General features: G+C 36.4%; 1 protein-coding gene across 27 annotated transcripts; it reads right to left on the reverse strand.

Moving 5' to 3' along the window:
• Positions 1-4,003: 4,003 nt before the first annotated feature.
• On the reverse strand, positions 4,004-21,731 carry MEE44 (Nucleotidyltransferase family protein). Of its 27 annotated transcripts, none has more exons than XM_086418336.1 (20): positions 20,641-21,725; positions 16,348-16,878; positions 16,137-16,265; positions 14,153-16,057; positions 13,947-14,063; positions 13,614-13,796; positions 13,450-13,512; positions 12,494-12,565; positions 12,116-12,385; positions 10,644-10,763; positions 8,834-8,893; positions 6,913-6,953; positions 6,657-6,734; positions 6,457-6,541; positions 5,951-6,111; positions 5,622-5,821; positions 5,458-5,486; positions 4,868-5,180; positions 4,616-4,684; positions 4,004-4,410 (listed from the first exon to the last, which is right to left on the reverse strand). In XM_086418336.1, exons 1-15 carry the CDS (start codon positions 21,421-21,423, stop codon positions 5,986-5,988), a joined length of 4,563 nt encoding a protein of 1,520 aa, XP_086274462.1. In that variant the 5' UTR covers positions 21,424-21,725; the 3' UTR covers positions 4,004-4,410; positions 4,616-4,684; positions 4,868-5,180; positions 5,458-5,486; positions 5,622-5,821; positions 5,951-5,985. The 27 variants fall into 27 exon arrangements, with proteins under 27 accessions (XP_086274462.1, XP_086274457.1, XP_086274456.1 ...); XM_086418331.1 differs by having other exon boundaries at positions 5,362-5,486; XM_086418330.1 differs by having other exon boundaries at positions 5,458-5,494.
• Positions 21,732-22,056: the final 325 nt, after the last annotated feature.

Below are 22,056 nucleotides of genomic sequence, written 5' to 3' on the forward strand. Positions count from 1 at the left end.
ACTCAGGAAGAATAATAGAAAATGACTTGAATGCTGCCATCTTTAGTATATAACCAAAGATCTTTGATTATTATTTATTTATTTTTAATAAAAATCCATCATCTTCAAATTCATCAATGTCATGGGTAAATTTTTTCTTTTAACACCATATTCAATCTCTTGAACAAAACCCTTGATTTTTCTACTAAAAAATCCTATATTATTTGTGAGATTTGAAGGTAGAAAAAGATAGAATCTTTAAGTTGAAGATGAGAATAGAAATCTTTGAGTAAGGCAAGCCTAACTAATATAGTTCGGCTAGCAAAGTTTATTAAATTTTTTGGTACACCACGTGGAGAAAACTGATTATAGCTCATTACTTGATTTGGGATAACTGGCTTACAATAGATTCTCCCTCTGCATGGTAGGCCGGAAGCCCCTAGCCTAACATAGTCAGGCTAGAGTTTTTCAAAAAAAAAAAAAAAAAAATCTTAGGGGTTGAAGATGATTGGTTTTGAAGGTAAAAATGACAGAGAATTTGAAGAAAAAGGGCATTTAAGTGATTTTATTAGTCTTTCAAAGAAGACGGGGTCAAGCAGCATTTATTCAATTTAGAGAATCAGGGTATCTCAAATATTCACCAAAACGTGGAGGGGTGTGTTTAAATCACCCTTAAAATTATATATTTGACTGATTTTTATTTTGGATATGAGGACAATAGAGGAAGGGATTTTGAAGTTTGAATTAAACTACCTTGGCTTCTTGTCTTTCTTCTATTCGAAATGATGTTGTCGTTATGTGAAGGACGTCCTCTCTTTGTACAAACCGTTGGATTTGTCCTCGAGATTTTGAATAAATTGAATCTTATAGACCATGCAATGATCTAGATTTAAGGAGAACATTTTCCTCAGTACTATAGCAACACTAATCCTCCTGTTGTATCAAAACTACCAAAAAAATTGGATGGAAGGTGAAAGTATACTTTACAATGACCAAAATGCCCTCTTTTAAAGACGATTGTGGATACCTTTTATATTGATAATTTCAGTTATTGACCTGGAAGCATGATTTGAAAACTCAGATTTCGGGTCTCATCTCATCCATGCCAGATATCGAGTCACCTCAGATGAGTTTTTTGATACGTTTGAGACATCTCATTCAAAAAAACTGAAAAATGAATGTAGGGTTCTATATCTTATTCGAAAATTTGACTTGTCTGTCCATCTTGTCCATGCCTGATACCGAAACGACTCGAACGATACGTCTTGATCTCGGATAAGTTTTGAAACCTTATCTGAAAGTGCTTTCGTATTCCCAAAAGAGAGCTAGAAGTAGGTTCTAAATATAAAGTCAACATGGATAGATACTAATATAAAACTTTGCATTAGATGAGGCTAGTAGGGGTGTCAATGGGTACCCATTAAATTGGAATTGAATCATAATCATAATAAAAAAATATTGGTTTCGGTTCCCTTCTTATTGGGGCCAATTAGGGTTGAGTCTAAAATGGAACAGAACCGATAAGAATTGGAATCACTAGATTCAATCTAATAGATACCCAAAACCTTATTTTATCATTTTTAAATTATAGATGATTTTAGATTTTTCTACATTTAAAAATTAATATATATCACATAAAGCTGTTGATTTGATTAAGAAATAATAATAAATAATAATAATAATTCAATTTTTCATATAAACTATCTATTAGAGTTTTAAATGGGTCAAATTTAAAAATTTATTACTTACAAAGAAGATGGGGTTTAATTTTTGAAAAGTAAGTCATTAACTCATATCTTTAGTTGAATACAAAAATTAAAATGATCCAAAATATTTTTTCAAGAATCGAAATCAATGGTTATTTGTGTTTCTTGGAAATTCCGATTCCACTTACTTTAGTGCCAGAATCGGAATCGACGAGATCGAAACAAAAAAAAGAACAGTGATTTTGATTCTAAAGACTTTAGGAATTGAATCGAATAGATCCATTGACACCCCTTAGAAACTAGTAATATTCCCAGAGTTTTCATTTCAAAACCAAACACCTCAAAGAGTTTGAGGGCATGTTGGTCATTTGAAGGGCATTTTAGTCACATGAAATTTTGTGTACAGACACAAACACCACAAGTCAGAAGCGTGGCCCACCGAATATTTTCATGCAACTTCGTGGAACCTTCCTCTCAAGTACATCGGTTTGGATTTTAGGGTATAGGCAAGTGTCTAGACAAGACATGAGTTGGACCTTGGCTGCTTCTCTCTCTCTCTCTCTCTCTGTCTCCTTGATCCATATCCAACCCATTCTACCTTTCATAATAAAATATCGAATCCATTTGTTTCGGGTCGGGTTTAGTTGGTTTGGGCTCACTTTGTTATATGAATAAGGCTGAATCATACCATCCAAGATTCATACCGGGTAAGTTCGATAACACATACCCAACTGAATCTGATTCGGATACTACAAAGATTTGGAACGAATCTGTGGACCAATAATGCACTAAGGGATGGGTTCCATAATGCACACACACTCACATAATGTCATATGGGTAGGACCCAAATGATATCTCATTATCATGTTTAATAGACGAGTAATGCTTGCTTGACCTTGGAATTCACTGATGTTTTCACGTTTCTAACATGGAGGTGAGGTCTTTTTTACTCGTATCTCGGGGAAACACGTATGTGGCAATCACATCAACACAGTGACAAACAAAGAAAAAAAATTCCCCACGATTTTCCTTTTCCTTGCAACATTATTACTACATGGTGACCCCTACACAGGTGATGGAGACAAAAGATAAGGTTGTTAATATGAACCTATCACCACATAATGTATTGTGTATAGTCCAGGAATCTTCAATGAAATATCTATAAGCAGAAGCAGAAACAAAAGCAAAAGTAGGTGATCAATCCAATTTACTTAAAGGAAAAAATTGTCAATGGTAGGTCAAGCATCCCATCGTGTGAACTTCTCGCTGTGTGGGCATTGGATCTAAAAATGAGAAGTTAGAAAATGGAATGGTCTTGCTTTATTATTAATTATTAAATTATTATTAACAAATAATTTCATCATTAAATTTAATATGTCTGGTCCAATATTATTTTTTATATTGTACTCCCCACAATTCTTTAATTACTATTATCAAAAACAAGGGGATGGTTCATGGAACAATAATTGAGACAAAATCTATAGCAATGATATTTATCGTATATGGGTTAAAAGTTTCAGAACGAGCTGTTTTTTTTATTTTTTTTATGAGGATAATCTCCTCATCATAGAGATCATCCTCACCAAAAATCACCTTATTTCGAAACTTGTAACCCCATCAAAAGTAATTTACAAAAAAATTAACAGTCCACGATTCTACTTGTAAATTAGGATAGAAATAATTCTCACCAAAAATCAACTCATTCCAAAACTTCTAACCCCATGAAAAATGATTTACAAAAATATTATTACATAAATTTTATCACAATTATATAATTGTCCCATGAAACACCCCCTCCCACCCCCAAACCAAAACACACGTACACAGATAATGACGCATCAATAATAGAAAGGGTCTTCTAACGTTAATGTGGTGCCCATCCTTACCACGGTATCATGTTGTGACCGAGGAATTACTTTCAATAGTTTACCGGTACAACCGAGTGGTCAGATAGGAGACAAGCTGACAAGGTCAGTGTCAAGACCCTAGTTTACCCGTTTAGGTAGTCTAGTCTTACTATAATGACTTGGTTCAGAAAATTTAAAACGAATGAAAGTTTTCCAAAGGAAACAAAACAAAATAAAACGAATTGTCTATTTTTATTTTTATTTCTGTTTTTGTTTTTGTTTTTTCCGTTTGTCAGCAAACTGTTTGCAGATCGCTGACATGTGATTGCAAATGAAAATTTGTGAAAAACTGAACTAAATTGGATGACAATCATATCTTGAGTCGGCCTTAAATTATTTCGCAAATCAATTTCTCATCCAGTGATGAAAATAAACACAACATCCATTTTGCAAGAAAATAAATTTCCCACATTTTCCAAACTAACAAACAGATAATTATTGTTGAAATTAAAGGTCAACCAAAATCAAGGACAAATAATTATATATATAACATGAATAATTTACAGAAATTGAAACTCGAAATGTAAATGAACTTCAGGAAGAGAGATTACAGTGAAACTTGCTGTCACATGTGGAATTGATCCAACCTGAGAGCGCTAGATTCGGGCATGCTTGTGGACACGGTGGTGACTTTAAAATACATAGAACTCCATATTCTTCCTTGGTGAACTAAGGAAAACAGGAAGAAGATGAAAAAAATCCACCCATTTAATCTCAATTTCAAAGGTGTGATGTTCAACTGCGCCACAAATTATTTGTAAAGATGACAGACCTTAGCACATGCCTGTTGTAGAGAGATTTTGACATTTGGGGTGTACCTGAAAAAGAAAATTTGAAGTGACTTTTTTTTTCCTTCTTCAAAGTGGCTGTTTGGATTGCAGAGTTTTTATCATGATCACATTTATATAAGAAAAATAATGGACATCATATAAAAAATAAATATATGATGATAAACAGGATTAAAAGAGACTAAAAAAATTAATTATCAAAAATAAAGAATCACCAAAGACCACAGTCAGTTACCTTAAATCTGAGAAGATTCGAAATAAAACCCCAGCCATAAATTGGTTTTTCCCTTGACTTGCTAAAAGGCTGAAATAAGAAATCCATGTGAGTCCCGCATTCCATTACAGCGACGGGTTTCTCGACCAACTTTTTTAGGTTAAAGAAAACTTCAAAAAGCAAAATTAGACAGAAAACTTACTAGGAGAAAATGAAACATGTGTGGTAATGGTAAATATAGATTTATTTCAGCTAATAATGATTCCATCATACCTACGGAAAAGGTGGTCCATGGGGTCCACCCAACAGGGGTACCCTGATCCCTCCAAGTAGATTACTGTGAAAAAGTCAACCCAACTTAATGATCAAAACATCCAATAAATTTCCTTTTTGGCGGATAAGGCGAGTGCCTGATAGAATTGATCGGGTCATGTAGGAAAAGGTTCAAGTCTAATGGTCTGTTACGATGCCTCAGCTGCATACATCACTGCACTTCCACTTGAAACCTATCATAATGATAATGGCTCGTCACGCCATGACCTTCTCTTGGATTCTTCATATTCCCAGGATCAATGTAAAACTTTCCCTAGAATCAAAAGAAAAAATTATTGATAAATATGGTTACAAACAATGATGAAACAAATCTGCAATAATGCTTATTATCTTTCTGACTGTCAATAATAAGCATTTTTTTATAGGCATAGGATTAGTGGCTAGCAAATGAAGATGGGTTCAAGAACATGGGAGCAACACTCCACGTGTTTTACCACTTAGCTAAGGGGGCACTTCATAAGCAATCGTTTTGATTGTCAAAAATATGCAATAATCATCCAACCACATCATTTTTTGGCGTAAGAGAACACCTAGATGGTACCCAGCGAATGCATCAGTCCTGCTCCACTGCACATGATATTGCACTGCTGAGTTTCTCCATGTACAATACGATACTAAATAACCCAAAATATTGAAAGTGACAAATGACAGAAACTCAAATGGTGAAGTCAAAATTAGGATAATGCACACTTACTCATCTCCACGTTTTCACCGCTAACACCTAGAAGGTCACCTTGGATAATTAATCCAATATGGTTGCAGGCAAGATGTGTTGGAGCATTCTTCAGTTCCAGTACTCATCTGCCAGGCTTTTCTAACACATTAAAATCTCACCTTGAAGTAATTTTGGCTTTTGGGCGGTCAGAAAACCATCAAAGGAACAAACACTTTGACCTAGACATGCAATAAATTAATCAAATATGTCACATCAACTGCAGTTCATGATTAGATGACAACAAAATGATAATAATACTACAGGCAGAATTTGCTACAAGATGTACAAAGGGTGACTCAGAGACCCACCAGATTTTTAGGATCTCTTTCGTAACCAAAACTTCCTACACATGATGGATACTTGGAATGATTTTTGGAAGTAAAACGTATGGTTCCCTTGTACTTGGATCCCCACTACTAGGAAGGCATGTAAGTTCATTTTCTAGAGTAGAGTATGCATCTGCGAAAGCCTGCACCATGCATTTTTTAAGAATTTAATATAGAGGAAACACAAGGTGATAAACTCAAAAACAAGAGGAAGCTAATAATTTTTTCTTTCTTTCCAAATTTTAAAGGTGACTAGCCTGTCATTTCATGTATGTCAAAAAGCTGTTAGTAGTAGAGGATGAAAATTGATAGATTACAAATCCAAAAGGCATCCTCATTGTTATATGCATAGAATCTGGTTGGGACCTGCCTAACCCCAAGTTTTCTGTTAAAAAAAAATCTTGATTGCAACCATTCCTATGAGAAACAATTTATTGTGCATTTCTATAAATTGAGAATAAATACAAGAACAAATAAGGGCTGACGACCTTGATACATTGATGTATGCGAAAGCAGTTCCTCCCTACGTTATTTGTTGGAAAAAGAGGATCATCAATGTGAATAGGATCAATGCTACAAAAAAAACAAGTAATAGAACCTTGAAGAAATAGCAGAGCAGCAAAGCGCATTTTGAAAGAGTAAGAAATGCTATATTTCAATAAAGAAAGCAACAACATGCTTTTATAACCTGTGCCCTCTTTCTCTATTTACATAAACACCACTTCCTTGGATCGAAATGCGCATTTGGCGTGGATCAAACACATTCCTAAATAGATCATAAACAGGGAATAAGCAATGGTTTTGATTAGTAGGAACCAGATGTCTTTAGGAGATATGGCTACCATTCAACAGTTTTACCATGATGGTAGTGTGAGGCATGAGCACAAAATTGATTGGCGAAAGAGAAACAATGTTAACTCACCAATCAATGGCCATTGACTTACCCGAAGAAGTAAAGAAAATCCATCAAAAGGCTTCCAAGGTTCTGCAACAACATTTATTAAATAGGAAACTTTCAAAAAAAAATGCACACAATTCATTAAACAGTAACTCGCATAGAAATAAATAAAGTAACAATGACAAAAATAAGAAAAATGGCCTCTATGCATGAACAGTTATTGATCAGCCTATGAAAAATTTTTATAAGAACAGGTAAGCCATACCATCTACAAAGATAACACATTTTTTCTCTGTCATTTTTCAGTAGCATAATTATATAAATTGGACATGCAAACTGACTGTGAACCTTGACATGCAAATAAATATAATATGTTCGTAACCTTCTTCCTGTTTTCCCCAAACATTATGCACTTTACAACACGTCCTATGTAAGAGTATATTAGAAATCCAATTTATTAACAATATCCCTAAATATGATTTGAACCACTATAAATTTTGTGGACCTGAGGCTTCACCCACATCCCATGATAATAATTCTGAAGAGTCCCCTTAGATAATACAAATGATCGGCCCTTAAAAAGGTCCCCCAAAGATCTTCAAGTCTTTTAGTAAATTCAGTGCTTCCGACATGGTTCAAACTTCCAAATATCATTTTGCCTCATAATGTTTGGACCAAGATGTCTCAATATCAAGGGTGAGGAAAACGATCCACTGAGAATTTGTTGTCCTGCTATTGTCTCCGTTAGTCTTCTCTAGTCTCAATTTTCCGTTAGTGTACAAAGGACAAACCTTCAGACCATAACTTCGAACCATTTATTCAAATTCCTTAAAGATCCTTAATGCCAAGAGATCTAAAATAGACTGTAGAGTTTGTGCCTTCTCCATCCCTAAAAAGTTCCTTTGATGTCCACCACACTGCAGTTTCCCATGTAGCAACCATCAAAATCCATCTTGATGCTTCCTGCTTCTGGAGATGACCAACTTGGGTTTCCTTGGGCTGCTATCAAGGCCAGTTCCCAAATGTCAGAAGAACTCCATAAAACTTTTAAGCATAGACCCATTTAATACTGAGACTTGTATCTTTGAAAATTTCTGAGCCAGTCATGATCTATTTTTGGATTTCCGTCAATTTCTTTCAAAGCCAACTATTCTAACAAAAGGCATAAGAAGCAATTACCAAGACAATATACCTCTCCCTTAACACAACTCTCGAGGCAAAGACAATTAATATGAACAAGTGATTGGTAGATTCCACATTTTGGCACATGAAGCATATAATGAGAAAAAAAAAACATTTTTTCCAAGCTGGATTTCAACAGATTAATTTTCTTAGACAACTGTCCATGAAAAGAAAACTACTATGCATAGGATTGGCACTTTCCAAATCTCCTGGGAAGGAAAACAAACAGATTGACCCCCATAAGATGGCCATAAAAGGTCCAATTGTAAAAGTTCCAGCTTATCAACCAAGGAGTTAAGTGTATTCACCGTTAAGCTCTGAGGAATTTCGAGAAGAGTTGATTTCTCGTAGTAGTAAAGATGCCTTCTAATACTTATCAAAAAAAAAAAAAAAAGAGTAAAGATGCCTACTAAATCTAGAAGGCCCAATCACCAATACCCAACTATATCCCAATCCTCTACAGCCAACGCAACTCTAAAGAAGAATCCCCAACAATACTCTTACTGAGCCAAAACCTAAAGCAAACTCATTGCTAGTTAAATCACAAAATGATTTGGCTTCTTACAAGGAATAAAAGAAAGGAGCATTGGGTTCATTGCTAAACATGAGCAAATATCACATTATGATTTAGAAAAGAATGAACAGAAGGAAATAAAAAGCATCATATCATTGAATTATATTCATGCTCAAAATTTCACCAAATCAAATAATATTCATCTTAATATGGCATTTGCACAAACTAAAATCTTAACAATGTTAATGCTTTCTAAAATTCCTAGTGTTACTTGGTTAATAGGCCGGCCAAGATGATGCTCATGTTGAAGAAACCGTGTAATTAATAAAACCTGCATAAAGAGCCAAAAGATGCTAATTGGTAGCTGTAATACCCAACATCATATTTTTCACTAGATCTTAGTAAAAGAAAATCAACAAAATTTCCACATAGAGTAAGAAAAAAAAAGTGCAAGATATAGAAAAAATATGTTTTTCTTTCCACGAGATTTCCTTGATCCAAATTGCATCCCAGTGAGGGCATCACTATTTAAAACACCCAAAAGTACTAAATTAATCTGTCCACAAATTACCATAAAGAATGAAGAAACCAAACAAAATTGTAACAAAAAACCAGTCCTTTCTGATTTCATTTTCCTAGTATTATTATTCATCCATTTCAACATGTGCCATCTCTACTATACTCATTCATCGAACATATTTGTTAACTGTGCAACATTTAGCTCCATCAAGCATGACTAAGTGTATTATTTTCGTGTTTCATTTCAAAGTAACATTTCCTAATATTTACAACAATTAGGTGTAATTGCAACACCCCACAATAAGCAAAAAAAAGGTGTCATTGCAACACAGCATTTCTAGAGAATGTCCTAGCCAACCCATGCTCACTTACCCCACACCCAGGTTAAAATCCAAAATCAGAAAACATATTTAAAAAATGTCACTTAAAGATAGATGTGAATATCATGTGGTGGGGAATGCATGGTAATGGAAGTGTCATCTCTCAATTATGAGTTTCTTGGAACTAAGGGCATAATCTTCTTTTTCTTCTTTTTCTTCTTTTTCACTTTTTTTCTTTTTTCTTCTTTTTTTGATAGGTTTAAGTGTAAGGTGGTGTTTTCATCCCAGCTCTGCTGTATTACCATACACAGACTTTACCACTTTGCTGATGTAGAACCTTCACTAGGGTCATAATCTTTAAATGATTTCAAGAGATTTAACCGCATTTTATGCCATCATTTGGTTTGGTGGGTCGCTTCCCTTCTTCAGTGCATGCGCTGTTTGAATCTTGGGTAGTTCGTTCTCAAAGTTGAAATGCATCTTATGGGGCTTGTTACCATTTGCAGTATGTTTGAGCATCTAGAAGGAAAGATATAGCCACATTTTTTAAGGAAATGAGCAATCCTTTCAAGACATTGTCCTGTCAACCTTGGCACTGTTGTTTTTCTGGAGTAAATTATTCAAAGAGTTCAGGGGAATCTTCTTTGAAGCCTTTCTTATAAGACAGGACAAGGTTTGTGATCTTGTTGTGGGCTAGTCGAGTTTGTGTTTGGGTGGCTTTTGGTCGTTTTGTGCTTGTGATGGTCATCTTGACCTCCGCTATTTAATAAAATCGTCTTTACGTGTCCAAAAAATATTCTTTAAATGATTTTTTCTCTGAAAGATGCAGCCCAGCTTAAATTGTACATAAGTTTGATAAACACGGATATCATAGCCCCACTAGCAAGTTAAATACGACCACACCTTAACCCATGCCATCAGATATGTGAATAATGATGTTATAGAAGATATATAATCTAATTATTTCCAAAACCAATAGCATGCCTTCTACTGATATATAATTACCTAACAATGAGGGCTATGATGTCATTGGACATATTTAAAAGCTGATTTGCAAAGATAACGATTAAGGCGTATAAAACAAAATTATATATTTTACTCTGAAAGTAGTATCAGCTATCTAAAAATAAAGCATTCAACAATAAATCATAGAAAAATAGCATGAATTGCATAAAACAATACAATCCTTTTGCAACATAAGATACTACAAAATAGAAAAAGTGAATGCAACGTTTAACTTACCAAACAATATGAGCTTAGGCCACCTGAGTAGGAGTGATCCAGACTACGGTCTGCCAGGAATTGTTTGAGCACCAGAGCAAGGGGTATAACTACAGGAAATTGCTCAGTAAGCTCTCTAACCTGCACATGATAATTCAAAAATAAAGAAATGTAATTAGAAGGGTAAAAAAACTCACTACCCTTTTCTGCCCATAAACTATAGAATTATAAGGAGCCCCCAATGGTAAACCAAGGTACATAGATGGTAAAATCCCCATCTGACAACCCAACATGGCGGCAAGCAACTCAACATTTTGCACATCACCAACAGCAAACACCATACTCTTCTTAAGATTCACCAAGAGACCAAATGCCGCCTCAACGGAGCACAAGACCACATTAAGTATTCTCATCTGAATCAACGATGCATCCAAGAAACAAGCGTGTCATCCGCAAACTGGAGAGGAGAAACAACTATCCCAGCAGGACCTGATATGAAACCACGAAGATCCTCATTCTCAAGCTTTCCTCAACATCCTCCCCAAAGCTTCAGAAACAACAATAAAAAGAAGGGGGGTAATGGGCCCCCCTGCCTCAACCCTCTCGAACCACTGAATGAAATCTTTTAAAAATTGATGGAAGATGTTGTCTTCAACCTCAACAGAAACTAGGTTTTGGATTTGTGAGAGCCACACTCTTCGTCAGTAGGTAGGAAGACCTTCGAAGGTACCATGCTACCACCATTCTTAGCCTCTCAAATCAGTGTAAGAACTCAGTCCATCCTCAAGTCATTGAAGTTCAAATCAGAAGAGTAAGGACATCTCTTCTGATTTCAAGCCTACAGCGACACTAACCCCTTTCCATCACCAAAATGAACTCCAAACCCAAAACCTCAAGCGTAGGCTTTGATTTTCGACTAATTGATTGGGTATGGAGTCTGAGATGGTTCCGAAATAGATCCAGATCACAGATTTGGGTCTGTAAATGAAATTTTTGAAAAAGGATGGTGTGATTATGTGTAGGTGGTGATTGCACATGAGGTGTTTGATGAAATGTCTAATAGAGAGAATAAATGGGTGCAACAGTTTGAAATGGATGAATGGGGTTCCACCGGCAATGCCAACACACTGCCAGCAAAAGGACGGCATGATAGGATTGATGTGCTCAATAGAGCTTTAGCTCTAATAACAGGTGAAAGATTGGATTAGGTTTATAAAGAAAAACAATTACAAATCTTTACTAGAGATGAAATCTCTCTCTTCTAAAACTAACCTAATCTTTAATCTAATCTTCTTGAACATGAATAAGGTGTATCACAATACACCTTATTATCTAACCACTTTAATAAAACACTGTTTAGAAAAAAACGTTGTTAGAACTGAATGATTCATCACTACCTCAATAACAAGTAATGCACTCTTATCTATCAGGAAAAATAAGTAGTGCGTTTTCGAAAATTTTGAAGTATATAGAAAAAATTCCTACGAAATTACCAATTCTGTAGTTTGAAGGCCTGTATGTGACGTGGATTTAAAACTGATGTCCAGACGAACTGATTTCATATCCATGCCCTCATCATTTTTTATCTCTGAGAATGGTTTCTGAGAAGAATTTACCAGAGCCTCCATATCAGAATGTCCAATACTGTTTTCTTGACCAGTCATCAGGGTTGACTCCGCTTTTTGTGTCTGCTCATTGGAAGTATTCACGTTAGAGATAATAAGGTCCTGAGGAACTTCAACCACAAGCATGATAATAGGTATCTGAAAAGAGAAAAGGAAATCGACAAGATGATTAGATACATCAAAACAATGGAGAAAAATTAAAAGAGAATAAACAATTTGGGCGGTCAAAAAAGTAGGAGTCATTACAGCTGTATTTTCAACAGTCTTAAGAGAATCGTTTTTAACCCACTCCTGATTTGCAAGGTACCTAGAAGCATGCTGGAATAACAAACCAGAATGGTGTCAACAGATGTATACGGGAGCACCCAAAAAAATAAGAGAATAATAACACTGAGGCCTACAGGAGTACAAGAAATGCCTGAAAATACATTTTTGGGCCAATTTTGTGGGGTAAAAAGGAAGAAGAAGAAATATAACGATCCAAACATCCGTAAGTTCCATGTATCAAACACATTCCAGTGCAATCAACATTTAGTTGATTATAAAATCGTCATACAAAACTAGAAAGATATCAGTACGACCTTGATTAGGACAGAAGAGCTATGAGAAATAAGATCAATCATGCCAAATTATGAGTCGAGAAGAAAAAGGAAGCGGGAGGACATCCCTTATTAGGTAAAATACGACTCATGGAACAAAATTAGGTATCCCTTATTATTTACTCTTTAAGTTAAGTTGATTATCATTTACATCCCTTCTTCACAATAATCTCAACCCATTTACCTTGAAATTGGATAAGTTATTGGCAAACACAATATAAATCCACTTGTATAACAGATGAAAGTTAAAAGAGTATGAAGTCCATCTATCATCCCTATAGTCATGTACATGAGGAGGATTGGAAATATATGCTTCTAGTAGAAAACACTGAAATTTCCATCCATGAAATAGTAAGCCTGTGAAGTTTCCCACAGAATTGAACCATATTGATAATATGAAAAGTCAATGCTTCCAGAGAACACTTGAGCATTGGCACAACAATATTTAAGGTTTCATAGGGTTTTTGCTAAAAGCAGGAAGACAAATTCATAGAAGCGGTAATATCCAAAACAGAAAGACTAAAAGATCCACGAAGGTACCAAACATGCTACGAATAACGTGTCTTGGGGGCAAAGCACCAAAGTGCACCGCTGCCAACATACCTGAAGGCAAGTTTCTTTAATACCATTACGTCCCTCCAAAATCCCAGCTTCTTTGATAGGTTCCTACAAATAACTCCAGCCATAAGTTTTCATAGAATCAACTGTTCAGAACCAGTATAGGTGATGGAAGTAAACCAGAGCAATTTCATCAAGATCATTCTTACCAAGTTCCTTACAGGAGGGAGACAAACAACAAGATCCACATCACTGGTTGGAAGGGACAAACCAGTTGCATTTGAACCAAAGATGTTTGTCCTCGATCGAGGCCATAGGACTTGGAGAGACCGTGCTACCCTCTTGACAGCCCAAGTAATATAGGGCTTCCTACTTAAATTTTTAGCAGCAACCTTAAATACCAATATAGAAAATGCACCATCAGTGATCTTGGCGAATGTGCTTAGATGAATAACAAAGAAGAAAGCTCAAAAAAGTTGCCGATCTTGTAAATTGCAAACTAAATAAAAAATACAAATCACAGTTATCATGTAGCTTAGTACCTTCTTGCAGAAGGAATCAATTTCATCATGAAGGAGACTATGCATCAAAGAAAGGGACATCTTACGAGCAGGACAGTTCACTAACTCTGGAGGTTGTAGCGGAAATGCAACATCTGGCTGTAGCATATATTCATTATCAATCAACAAAATCCAACAGAACACCATAGTAGAGAATAGATAAGGAACTTTTCAGATGAGATACTTACATGTTCCTTATTGAGAGCTAGCTGGGAAATTGCAATCAAATGGTCCTGTAGTAAAGCTCCTGGTAAAGGCTGAATCATTGGAGTTGCTGAAAGGTGTTTGTTTCTCCATGAAGGCCAAATAACTTCAGCACCATCCACACAAAGGCCGGCTTCTTCAGAGTTAGTTCCATCATGGTACCAACTTCTCATTCCCCAGTGTCTTGGGCTAGAGCTACCAGACCTTGTTGTAGGGAAGCCTCTGCGTCTTCTGGATTCACCAACAGGAGAGGGGGGAGGAGGGCACGGAGCTCGTGGAACACAAAGCACTACTGGTGATGGCGGTCGTTTTATCCGAGGTTGCTCACGCCTAGTAAGAGGAAAACACGGACTTTTATGATCATGACTACGCTTGAACTCAGATCCTGGCACCTTCGATAGGTTTGGAATGATAATTGGCCGCAAAATTGGGTATGGAAGTGAATCTTCATTCCGCCCTTCTACAACACTACCAGATGAATTGACCAAAGATCCGGAGACATTCTCCTCTGTCACTCCATTTGTCACCGTTGATGAGGTATTGAGTACTCCAGGCCCCAAAGGATCAAAGGGAGAACAAAAAGGTCCAGTGGGAGGAGAAGTCAAACCATTAGTACTGTAAGACGAAGAAAAACCTACCATATCATCAATAGCTCTATTTAGATCTGCTTCATGCCATGCCCACGAGCCATCTTCGGAACTAAGAGAAGGGGGGCGGGAAAAACCTTTGCTTGCATGATCAGAAGTATTCCAGTACATCACCCCACCACCAAAGTACTGATTATAATCCCTCCCAGAAAATGCATGCACCTCAAATTCTTCTTCTGATATCCAATGGTTCTCACTGTCATCTGCAAGTTCTTGCGTATTTGTAAAATCATAGGAATCCATAACATCCCCAGAACACTTCCTTTCATCGTCAGGCATTGTTCCATTAATCTGTAGCCCATGAGGTGCAAAACCATGCTGATATGATGGCTGCAGCCTGGGTATGAATCCAGAATCATAGTTACATGTCACCGATGGAGTCAATCTACTAGAATTTCTTATCATTGGAGGCCAATCCAAACTCATAGGCAAAGTTCGCGGCACGATACGGCTGAGTCCACCTTCAATTGACGGATTTATTGTCTGATGCCTCGTGGATATAAAGGATTGGTGGAAGTGGTGACGCCAGTTGCGACCAACATCGAGATGCAATCTATCTGTGGCAGCAGGAAGATGTTGTGAGTTAAAAGATGGGAAATTAATACGTGCCACGCTAGGCCACTCATATGATGTGGATCCCAAGGAATTTGTGGGACCATGAGCATAATAGTTACCACCTCCTAACCTCTGAAATTGGCTAGTTTCTTCATTTAAATCAACAGTTTCAATCGATTTTGGAGTAGAAACTGGCGGTGAAGCAACATCGCTTAACCTCTCAGAGTTTTGACTTTTGAGCTCCTTATTGATATTAGCCTCATCAATCTCTGGTACAGGCACAACAGGGAGTACTATTTTAGAATCTAATTTAAAATTTGAAGGGCTCCCTCTCGAGGCAATAATGCAACTTTCAAGATGACAGCTACCATCAATAGAAGCCCCAACAGAATTCTCTTGGGCATCTTGGGCCACTTCATTGTCATCCTCTGATTTAGGCCTGTCGACGGAACTACAATAATTTGAATTTGCAGTCGAGCTGTTGTCACTAATTGAGGAATCAATTGGTAGGTTGCGTTCGGTTGAAGCATCAGCAAAGCAATTGGATTTTGTAGCCTCACTTTGAAAAGAAATAGACTGGGAGGTAGCTTGTAGGTTACTTAAGTCAGAATTTTCAAGCCTAACCGTTTTCCCACTCTTCTTTCCAACACTTTGGACCTTTCCATCAACCAATCCTTTGATGTGTTCCTAAATGACAAGATATCAGTTATAAACTATTGGAATCATTCATGAGAGAACCCATCACTATGAAAAAAGCTACAGTTACCATCTCAACTCCTGATAATAAGGTCCCCTCCTGAAGCTCCTTCCCCTGAAGTGTACTTATAATCCCATTAGCCTTCGACAGATCTGCAGTCTCTTTATAAGCCAACTCACATCCATGATCCTGGAAGTTCTTCAGAACAATAAAAATTGATTCTTTTTCAAGATTCAACTTCCTATGTACAAGAAGAATTTGTAAAAAAAGGAAATGATACCTCAAGAGGCTTCTCCATTACGATACTAGCCCCAGACAAATTCAGCACAGGATTTAGCTTTTTCAGATTACGTTTCTTCCCTTTTCCTCGCCGGCTCCCTACGCCAAGCTTGTCTTTGGATTTATTTGGAGGAGACTTCAAATTATCTGTGGCTAGAAGCTCGAGTTTTATACAATCACTAGAAACAACCATGAGTAGTCCTCGAAGTTTCCTCAGTATAAAATCTGAAATGGTATGGATAGAATCCAGTGTACTGAAAAATATCTTCTCATTTCCATATTCCTTACGCTGAAATGCTAATATCATAGCAGTGATCTCCTGAAGCACGAGCAAGCTATTGAAAATATCGGACAAGTAAGTTGGTTTCAGGATAATGGATGAGCAAAATTCTGCATCAGCAGCAGAGTCTGCCAGGATGGTCCTTTGATATGATAAGATAGAGCTGTACCTCGGTGGCTGCTCTGCTCTTGTATTGCGGAGGCACTTTTCACCCACCAAAGTGCTACTTGCTCCCCTTACATACTCATTTGTCTGCCAATTCGCAAAGTTAAACGGTTAGGACCACTAAGATCTTAAACAGGGATTTTTAAACGGCTCAAAGAAATCAGTGTAAGCTAATATGAAGATTCAAGATCTCAAAATCATAAACGCGTAAGAAACTTCAACTATATCTGAAATGGAAAAAAAAAAATGGGTAAGTAAAAAATCTCATTAAAAAAGCCGTTAAGGTGACCGACTAAAGATCCACAAAGGATACAAAAGGGCTAAGGCATCAACAAGGAGCACACCCAATCCCATTTACCCATAAAATAATCAAAGAAAACCCCCCTACGACAAGTAAGCCATTTTGCGGGGCACACTCCCACAATTTCTTGGGGATATGGGATTGGGTATGTAGAATTAATTCAGAAAGTGGCCCAATTGCATGGGTGCCCAAAGCCATTACTTTTGAGCAAGAATGAAATTCATGAGTCATACTTGGTGTATTCTGTGGAAGAGACAGGGCATTAATCTTCAATTTTCCAGCATTTATCATCCACAAACCAATTGCCAAATTGAGGTAGTTTACAAGAGATTAGGTAATCTTCTCAGAAGTACCATTACGAATAACATTTGGTCTTTGCTATTCCACGGGACACCATTTGAGGTGCCAACCGGATGTGGTCGATTTATTGTTGTCACCATTCACAAATCCTGCATTGATGAATCTGATGCATTTGTTGAGAATACATAGGACATAAATGCACAGTTACGGTCACATATTCAAAAGGCAAGCAAAAGTATAAGGCTCTTGTGTATGAGCATCAACCAGAACAGGTCTTGGTATACTTGACGCGGGAGAGGTTTCCTTACAGGCACCTACCATTACAATCGAAAGAATGATTATCATATTTTGATTGCCAAATAAGTGATATATATCATTGGTATTTAATGTGGTTGATCCCTACATGAAGGATAATGTGCCAAAAGAGTAGTGGATGAAGCAACTTGATGAGGTAGAATATATGGTAGCCATGAAACACTGGTAACAAGTCATAGGAATAACTATAAGTTTATAGTGATTTGGAAATAAGCAAGAGTTCTAAAAATAGTTGGTAAGAGATTGTGAACAAAAGAAGACATGTGGACAACTTCCAGTTGCATATGATACCGCTAAGTATATAGAATACCGCAAATTCGATCCTAATGAACTATTCAAAACCCAGGAAGGATGAAGTTGTGCATGCTTACATGACCTAGAAGGTTCAGCCTATGAACAAATGCCTATTCGTATGGACACCTATGGATGATCAAGCCCTAGGGCTTTACAAATGCCTGGATTTAGTTTATTTATTTATTTTCCAACTATTTAACAAAGAATAAGAATAGCTTAGGAAGGAACTTCAATGACTGGGAGCTTGAGGCTATTACTCGCCCTATTAGCCAGATCCTTGTCTCTCCCATCCGTCTTTTCGAAGAAGACCATCAGGTTTTGTTAGGAAATTGTGATCGTATCCTCTTAGTTAACATTTGGCATAGCAATGGACTTTCCAGCCGTAGAGGTCCCTTCTGAGGGGATTTCATTCATTTGGTCTATTGCCTTAGAAAGGATTCTGATTGTTGATAATGTCACGTTTAGAATCATCATCTCTGTTAATTTTAGCTTCTTGTATAAAGGTCGGGAGGAATTTGTCAATCATCTTCTCATTTATTTTTCTTTTGCTCAAGAAGTTGGGTATCATTTATAACACCTTTTTAACATCCATTATGCTTTTCCTGAACCTTAATATACCTCCTTCAAAATTGGCAGTCTTTGACCTTTAGACAGTTAAAATGGAAAGGATTAGTAGGGTTTTTCTCAGCCTAAGGAAGAAGCACCCACTACAAGAAATTGTTATTAGCATCATGAGGATTATTTTTTATTGGTGCAAAGCTTCTGGTTTAAGGGATTTTACTTTGTGACTTTTTTACAGGTTGGAAATTGCTTGTGAAGAGAATTATCTCTAGGTGATTGCCTTTTCACTCTGAAGTTTTCTTCTTTTGTTTTCACTTATCTTTGTAGAAGGTAGATCTTCTTGACCTCTTTTACTCTTTTTTTTTTTTTTTATCGATAAGCAGGGGCTATGAAGTTGACCTCCTTTACTTTGCTCTCAAATAAATTCTCTCTCCATCAAGTAAGAATAATAATAATTATAATAATAATACCAAAGGGTTAATTATTGATGAATTTTCATGTAATTTCAAAATATGCCACTCAATGAGGATAGTCTAGGAAGCATTAGTTATTTTTGCCACTTATAGCCAAATAATTGAGGCTGGGAAGGGATTGTTGATTTAGCATTGAAAGAAATCAGAAACTTCCCTTGCATACATATTTAAGTGAGAACTTTTCTAATGCGGAACACAACCGATGATGAGAATTATTACAATTTTATTTCGCCAGTGGCGAAATCTTCCTAGTCGAGGAGAATCAATGGGGATATCAAATCATGAAGAGTAGATTTTAGTTTTTATTTAGATTTTTATTTTAGGGCTTTAATTTTATGATTTTAAAGCTTATTTTCATGTTTTATTAACCCATGGTCTTAGTATAATATTTAGGGCAATTTAATAACTTTACTTTATCTTTTTATTTATGTTTATTAGGGTTTGATAATTAAGAGAGAGAAAGTTACGAAAATTAGGTATTTTAGTTTTATTAGGACTCTCGATTGCTTTTCTTTATATATAGATTGTATTAGGATTTATTTACAGGGAATGAAGAGAAACAAGAAGTTTCTGTTTTCTTTGAATGTGGGTACATTCAACATGGTTGATGCCATGGAAATCATTGGGGGTGATTCCAAGGTAAATATCATTTTTTTTTTGTTCTTTCTTTAATTTTCTTCTTATCCTCTATCTTTTCTTCAATCCATATTTTTCTATTTTTTTATTTACTATATTATTGTGAGAGATCAAGAAACCTTTAATCCTTTCAAGAACCCAACCCATGAATTTTTTTTTCTTGATTTTTTTCAAGAAATCTTGAATTCTTGATTCTTGAAACCCCTTTTTTAATTCTTGACTATTGAAACCTACAAACGCCGTTTTGTTTTTCACTTTAATCCTTCCCCACTTTATTTAACCCTAACTTCATTAATCTTCTAAACCAAATCTATCATATACCCAAAATCCCCTATTTTGCCTAAATCAAATTCCATTTTCTTATCTCCCCTCATCGTCCTACATCATTTACTCTCACTTACTTTTAGTAATCCGGTTTTTTTTCCTACCTACTTTCTTGCTATAGTATTATTTTGTAGCTTGTATTCACTATCAGCATTACCTCTACAACTCGGTATGAAGGGAGTGTTGATGAGGAGTTAACTTCTATCCCATTATCTATGATATATATTACGAGTTTCAGAACTCGGTATTAGGACATTAGGACCCAACTCAAGCATGGCCAAGACAACAAAATCATCTCCATACAGACCCTTCAAAAGTCATATTTAAGTTGATGTCGATGAGTCTCTGCAGAGATTTTAACACTGCGTTATAAGTCAGTGTGCCTATAAACAAAACTAATTGAGTACAGAAATTATTCAACTTTTTGATTGATAGTCAGTGATCTCTTGTTGAAAGAAAGCCAATCCTAAATGCAAACAAAATGATTCTTTTTTCTAATTTACTATTCTTTCCAGAATTCGAGTAAGCATATTAGCTGACATAATTTTCTTTTTCAAGTATAAATAATAATCTTTCTTTGAAGAATCAAATGTAAAAAATTGGAAAACATATTGAAATATATAAATATAAATATCGGAAAAGTACCAAATATTTAGCAGCTTTGCCTAGAACTATCCGAAAGATCTTCTTCTTCATTCCAGGATCCATCGCAACCCACCAATCCAAGCACCCTTTTTTCTTCCAATAAGCATTTGCCGCTATACCTGCAACACTGGCCTTCTCTTTCAATTTTGCTCCCCTTTTCTTCCCACCATTACTATTCAACCACGACAACCTCAACGCGAATTCCAGCTTATTCGCCACAAACGCCTCCACACTGTAATACCCCTTCGCCTTCAACCAAGGCAATTCCTCCCAACCCAAACCCAAAGCACTCTCCTCACCCCGTAAAAAAGACCCATTCGAAACCCCATCCATCGCCGTAACAAACCGATCCAAATCCCCAACAAATTCTTCAGAAACCGTAATAGAATCAAGTTTTTCTTCATCTTCTGATCCAAATAACCTAACTGCACCATAAATTAACCGTTCGGAATCATTCGAAGCGCTGGCTCTCTCTAAGAGACCTCTAGATCTTCGAAAACAAATGCTGGGAAGGTAAGATCGGTCGCAAGAGGGGAGATCAGGGAGAACGATGAAGCATCCATGACCGTGTTCATGGAGCTTGGATTGCATTTCAAGGAGGATCTCGGTGAATTTCGAATCGACAATTGTGAGAGATGATTGGCGTTGGTGAAGTGTGAGAGATGAGAACCATCGAAGAATTGAAGCTCTAGGGTTTGAAGGAGATGAAGAAGTTGAAGGCGTGGAGGCGTGGTATAGAGCGATGTGAGCAGTGAGAGAGTCTATGAGTTGTTTGGAATCCATAGCTGAGTATCCTCCGTGTGTCTGTATATATGTGCGTCGTCGCCAGAAAATTAGGGTTTGTGTGATTTGGAGGAGTTGCAGGAAGACCCCGAACAAGTGGGGGAAAACGAAGGAGGAGAAATTTTGCGAAAATTTGCGGGCGAAAATGTCGGATGGATCGATCAAGCGCGTAAATAATCCTTATTTTGTGAAAAATTTTACGGGCGAAAAAGGATGCCTCACACTTCACATACCGCAGCCAGCGAGAGCGGCTTTGCGCCACATTAAGAGATGACGTGGCCAACATATTTCCATCTGGAAATACTTTAGATTTTGAATTACAAAATCATTACATTAGATTTTTCATGAAAAGGTAGGGGTTTTAGAGCTTTATCCTTGCGAATGATATTTTGCTACGATAGGAATTCCTGCAATTATATTTTAGAGATTTGGAGATTTAGAGATTTATCGAATAGATCTAACTGTGACATTTTAATTACAAAAACTCTCTTAAAGTTCTAGCAACTCCAAGGGATCTTTACGTTTTGAATGAAGTTTGTTACCCATCAAACCTCACTTTATCAAATTTGTTACTTAGCAAACCTTGAAATCGGATTTACATCATAAAATTTGATAAATTTGTTACTTAATATA

Source organism: Akebia trifoliata, chromosome 12, assembly GCF_017979445.1.
Source record: "Akebia trifoliata isolate Shusen 1 chromosome 12, ASM1797944v1, whole genome shotgun sequence".
NCBI lineage: Eukaryota > Viridiplantae > Streptophyta > Magnoliopsida > Ranunculales > Lardizabalaceae > Akebia > Akebia trifoliata.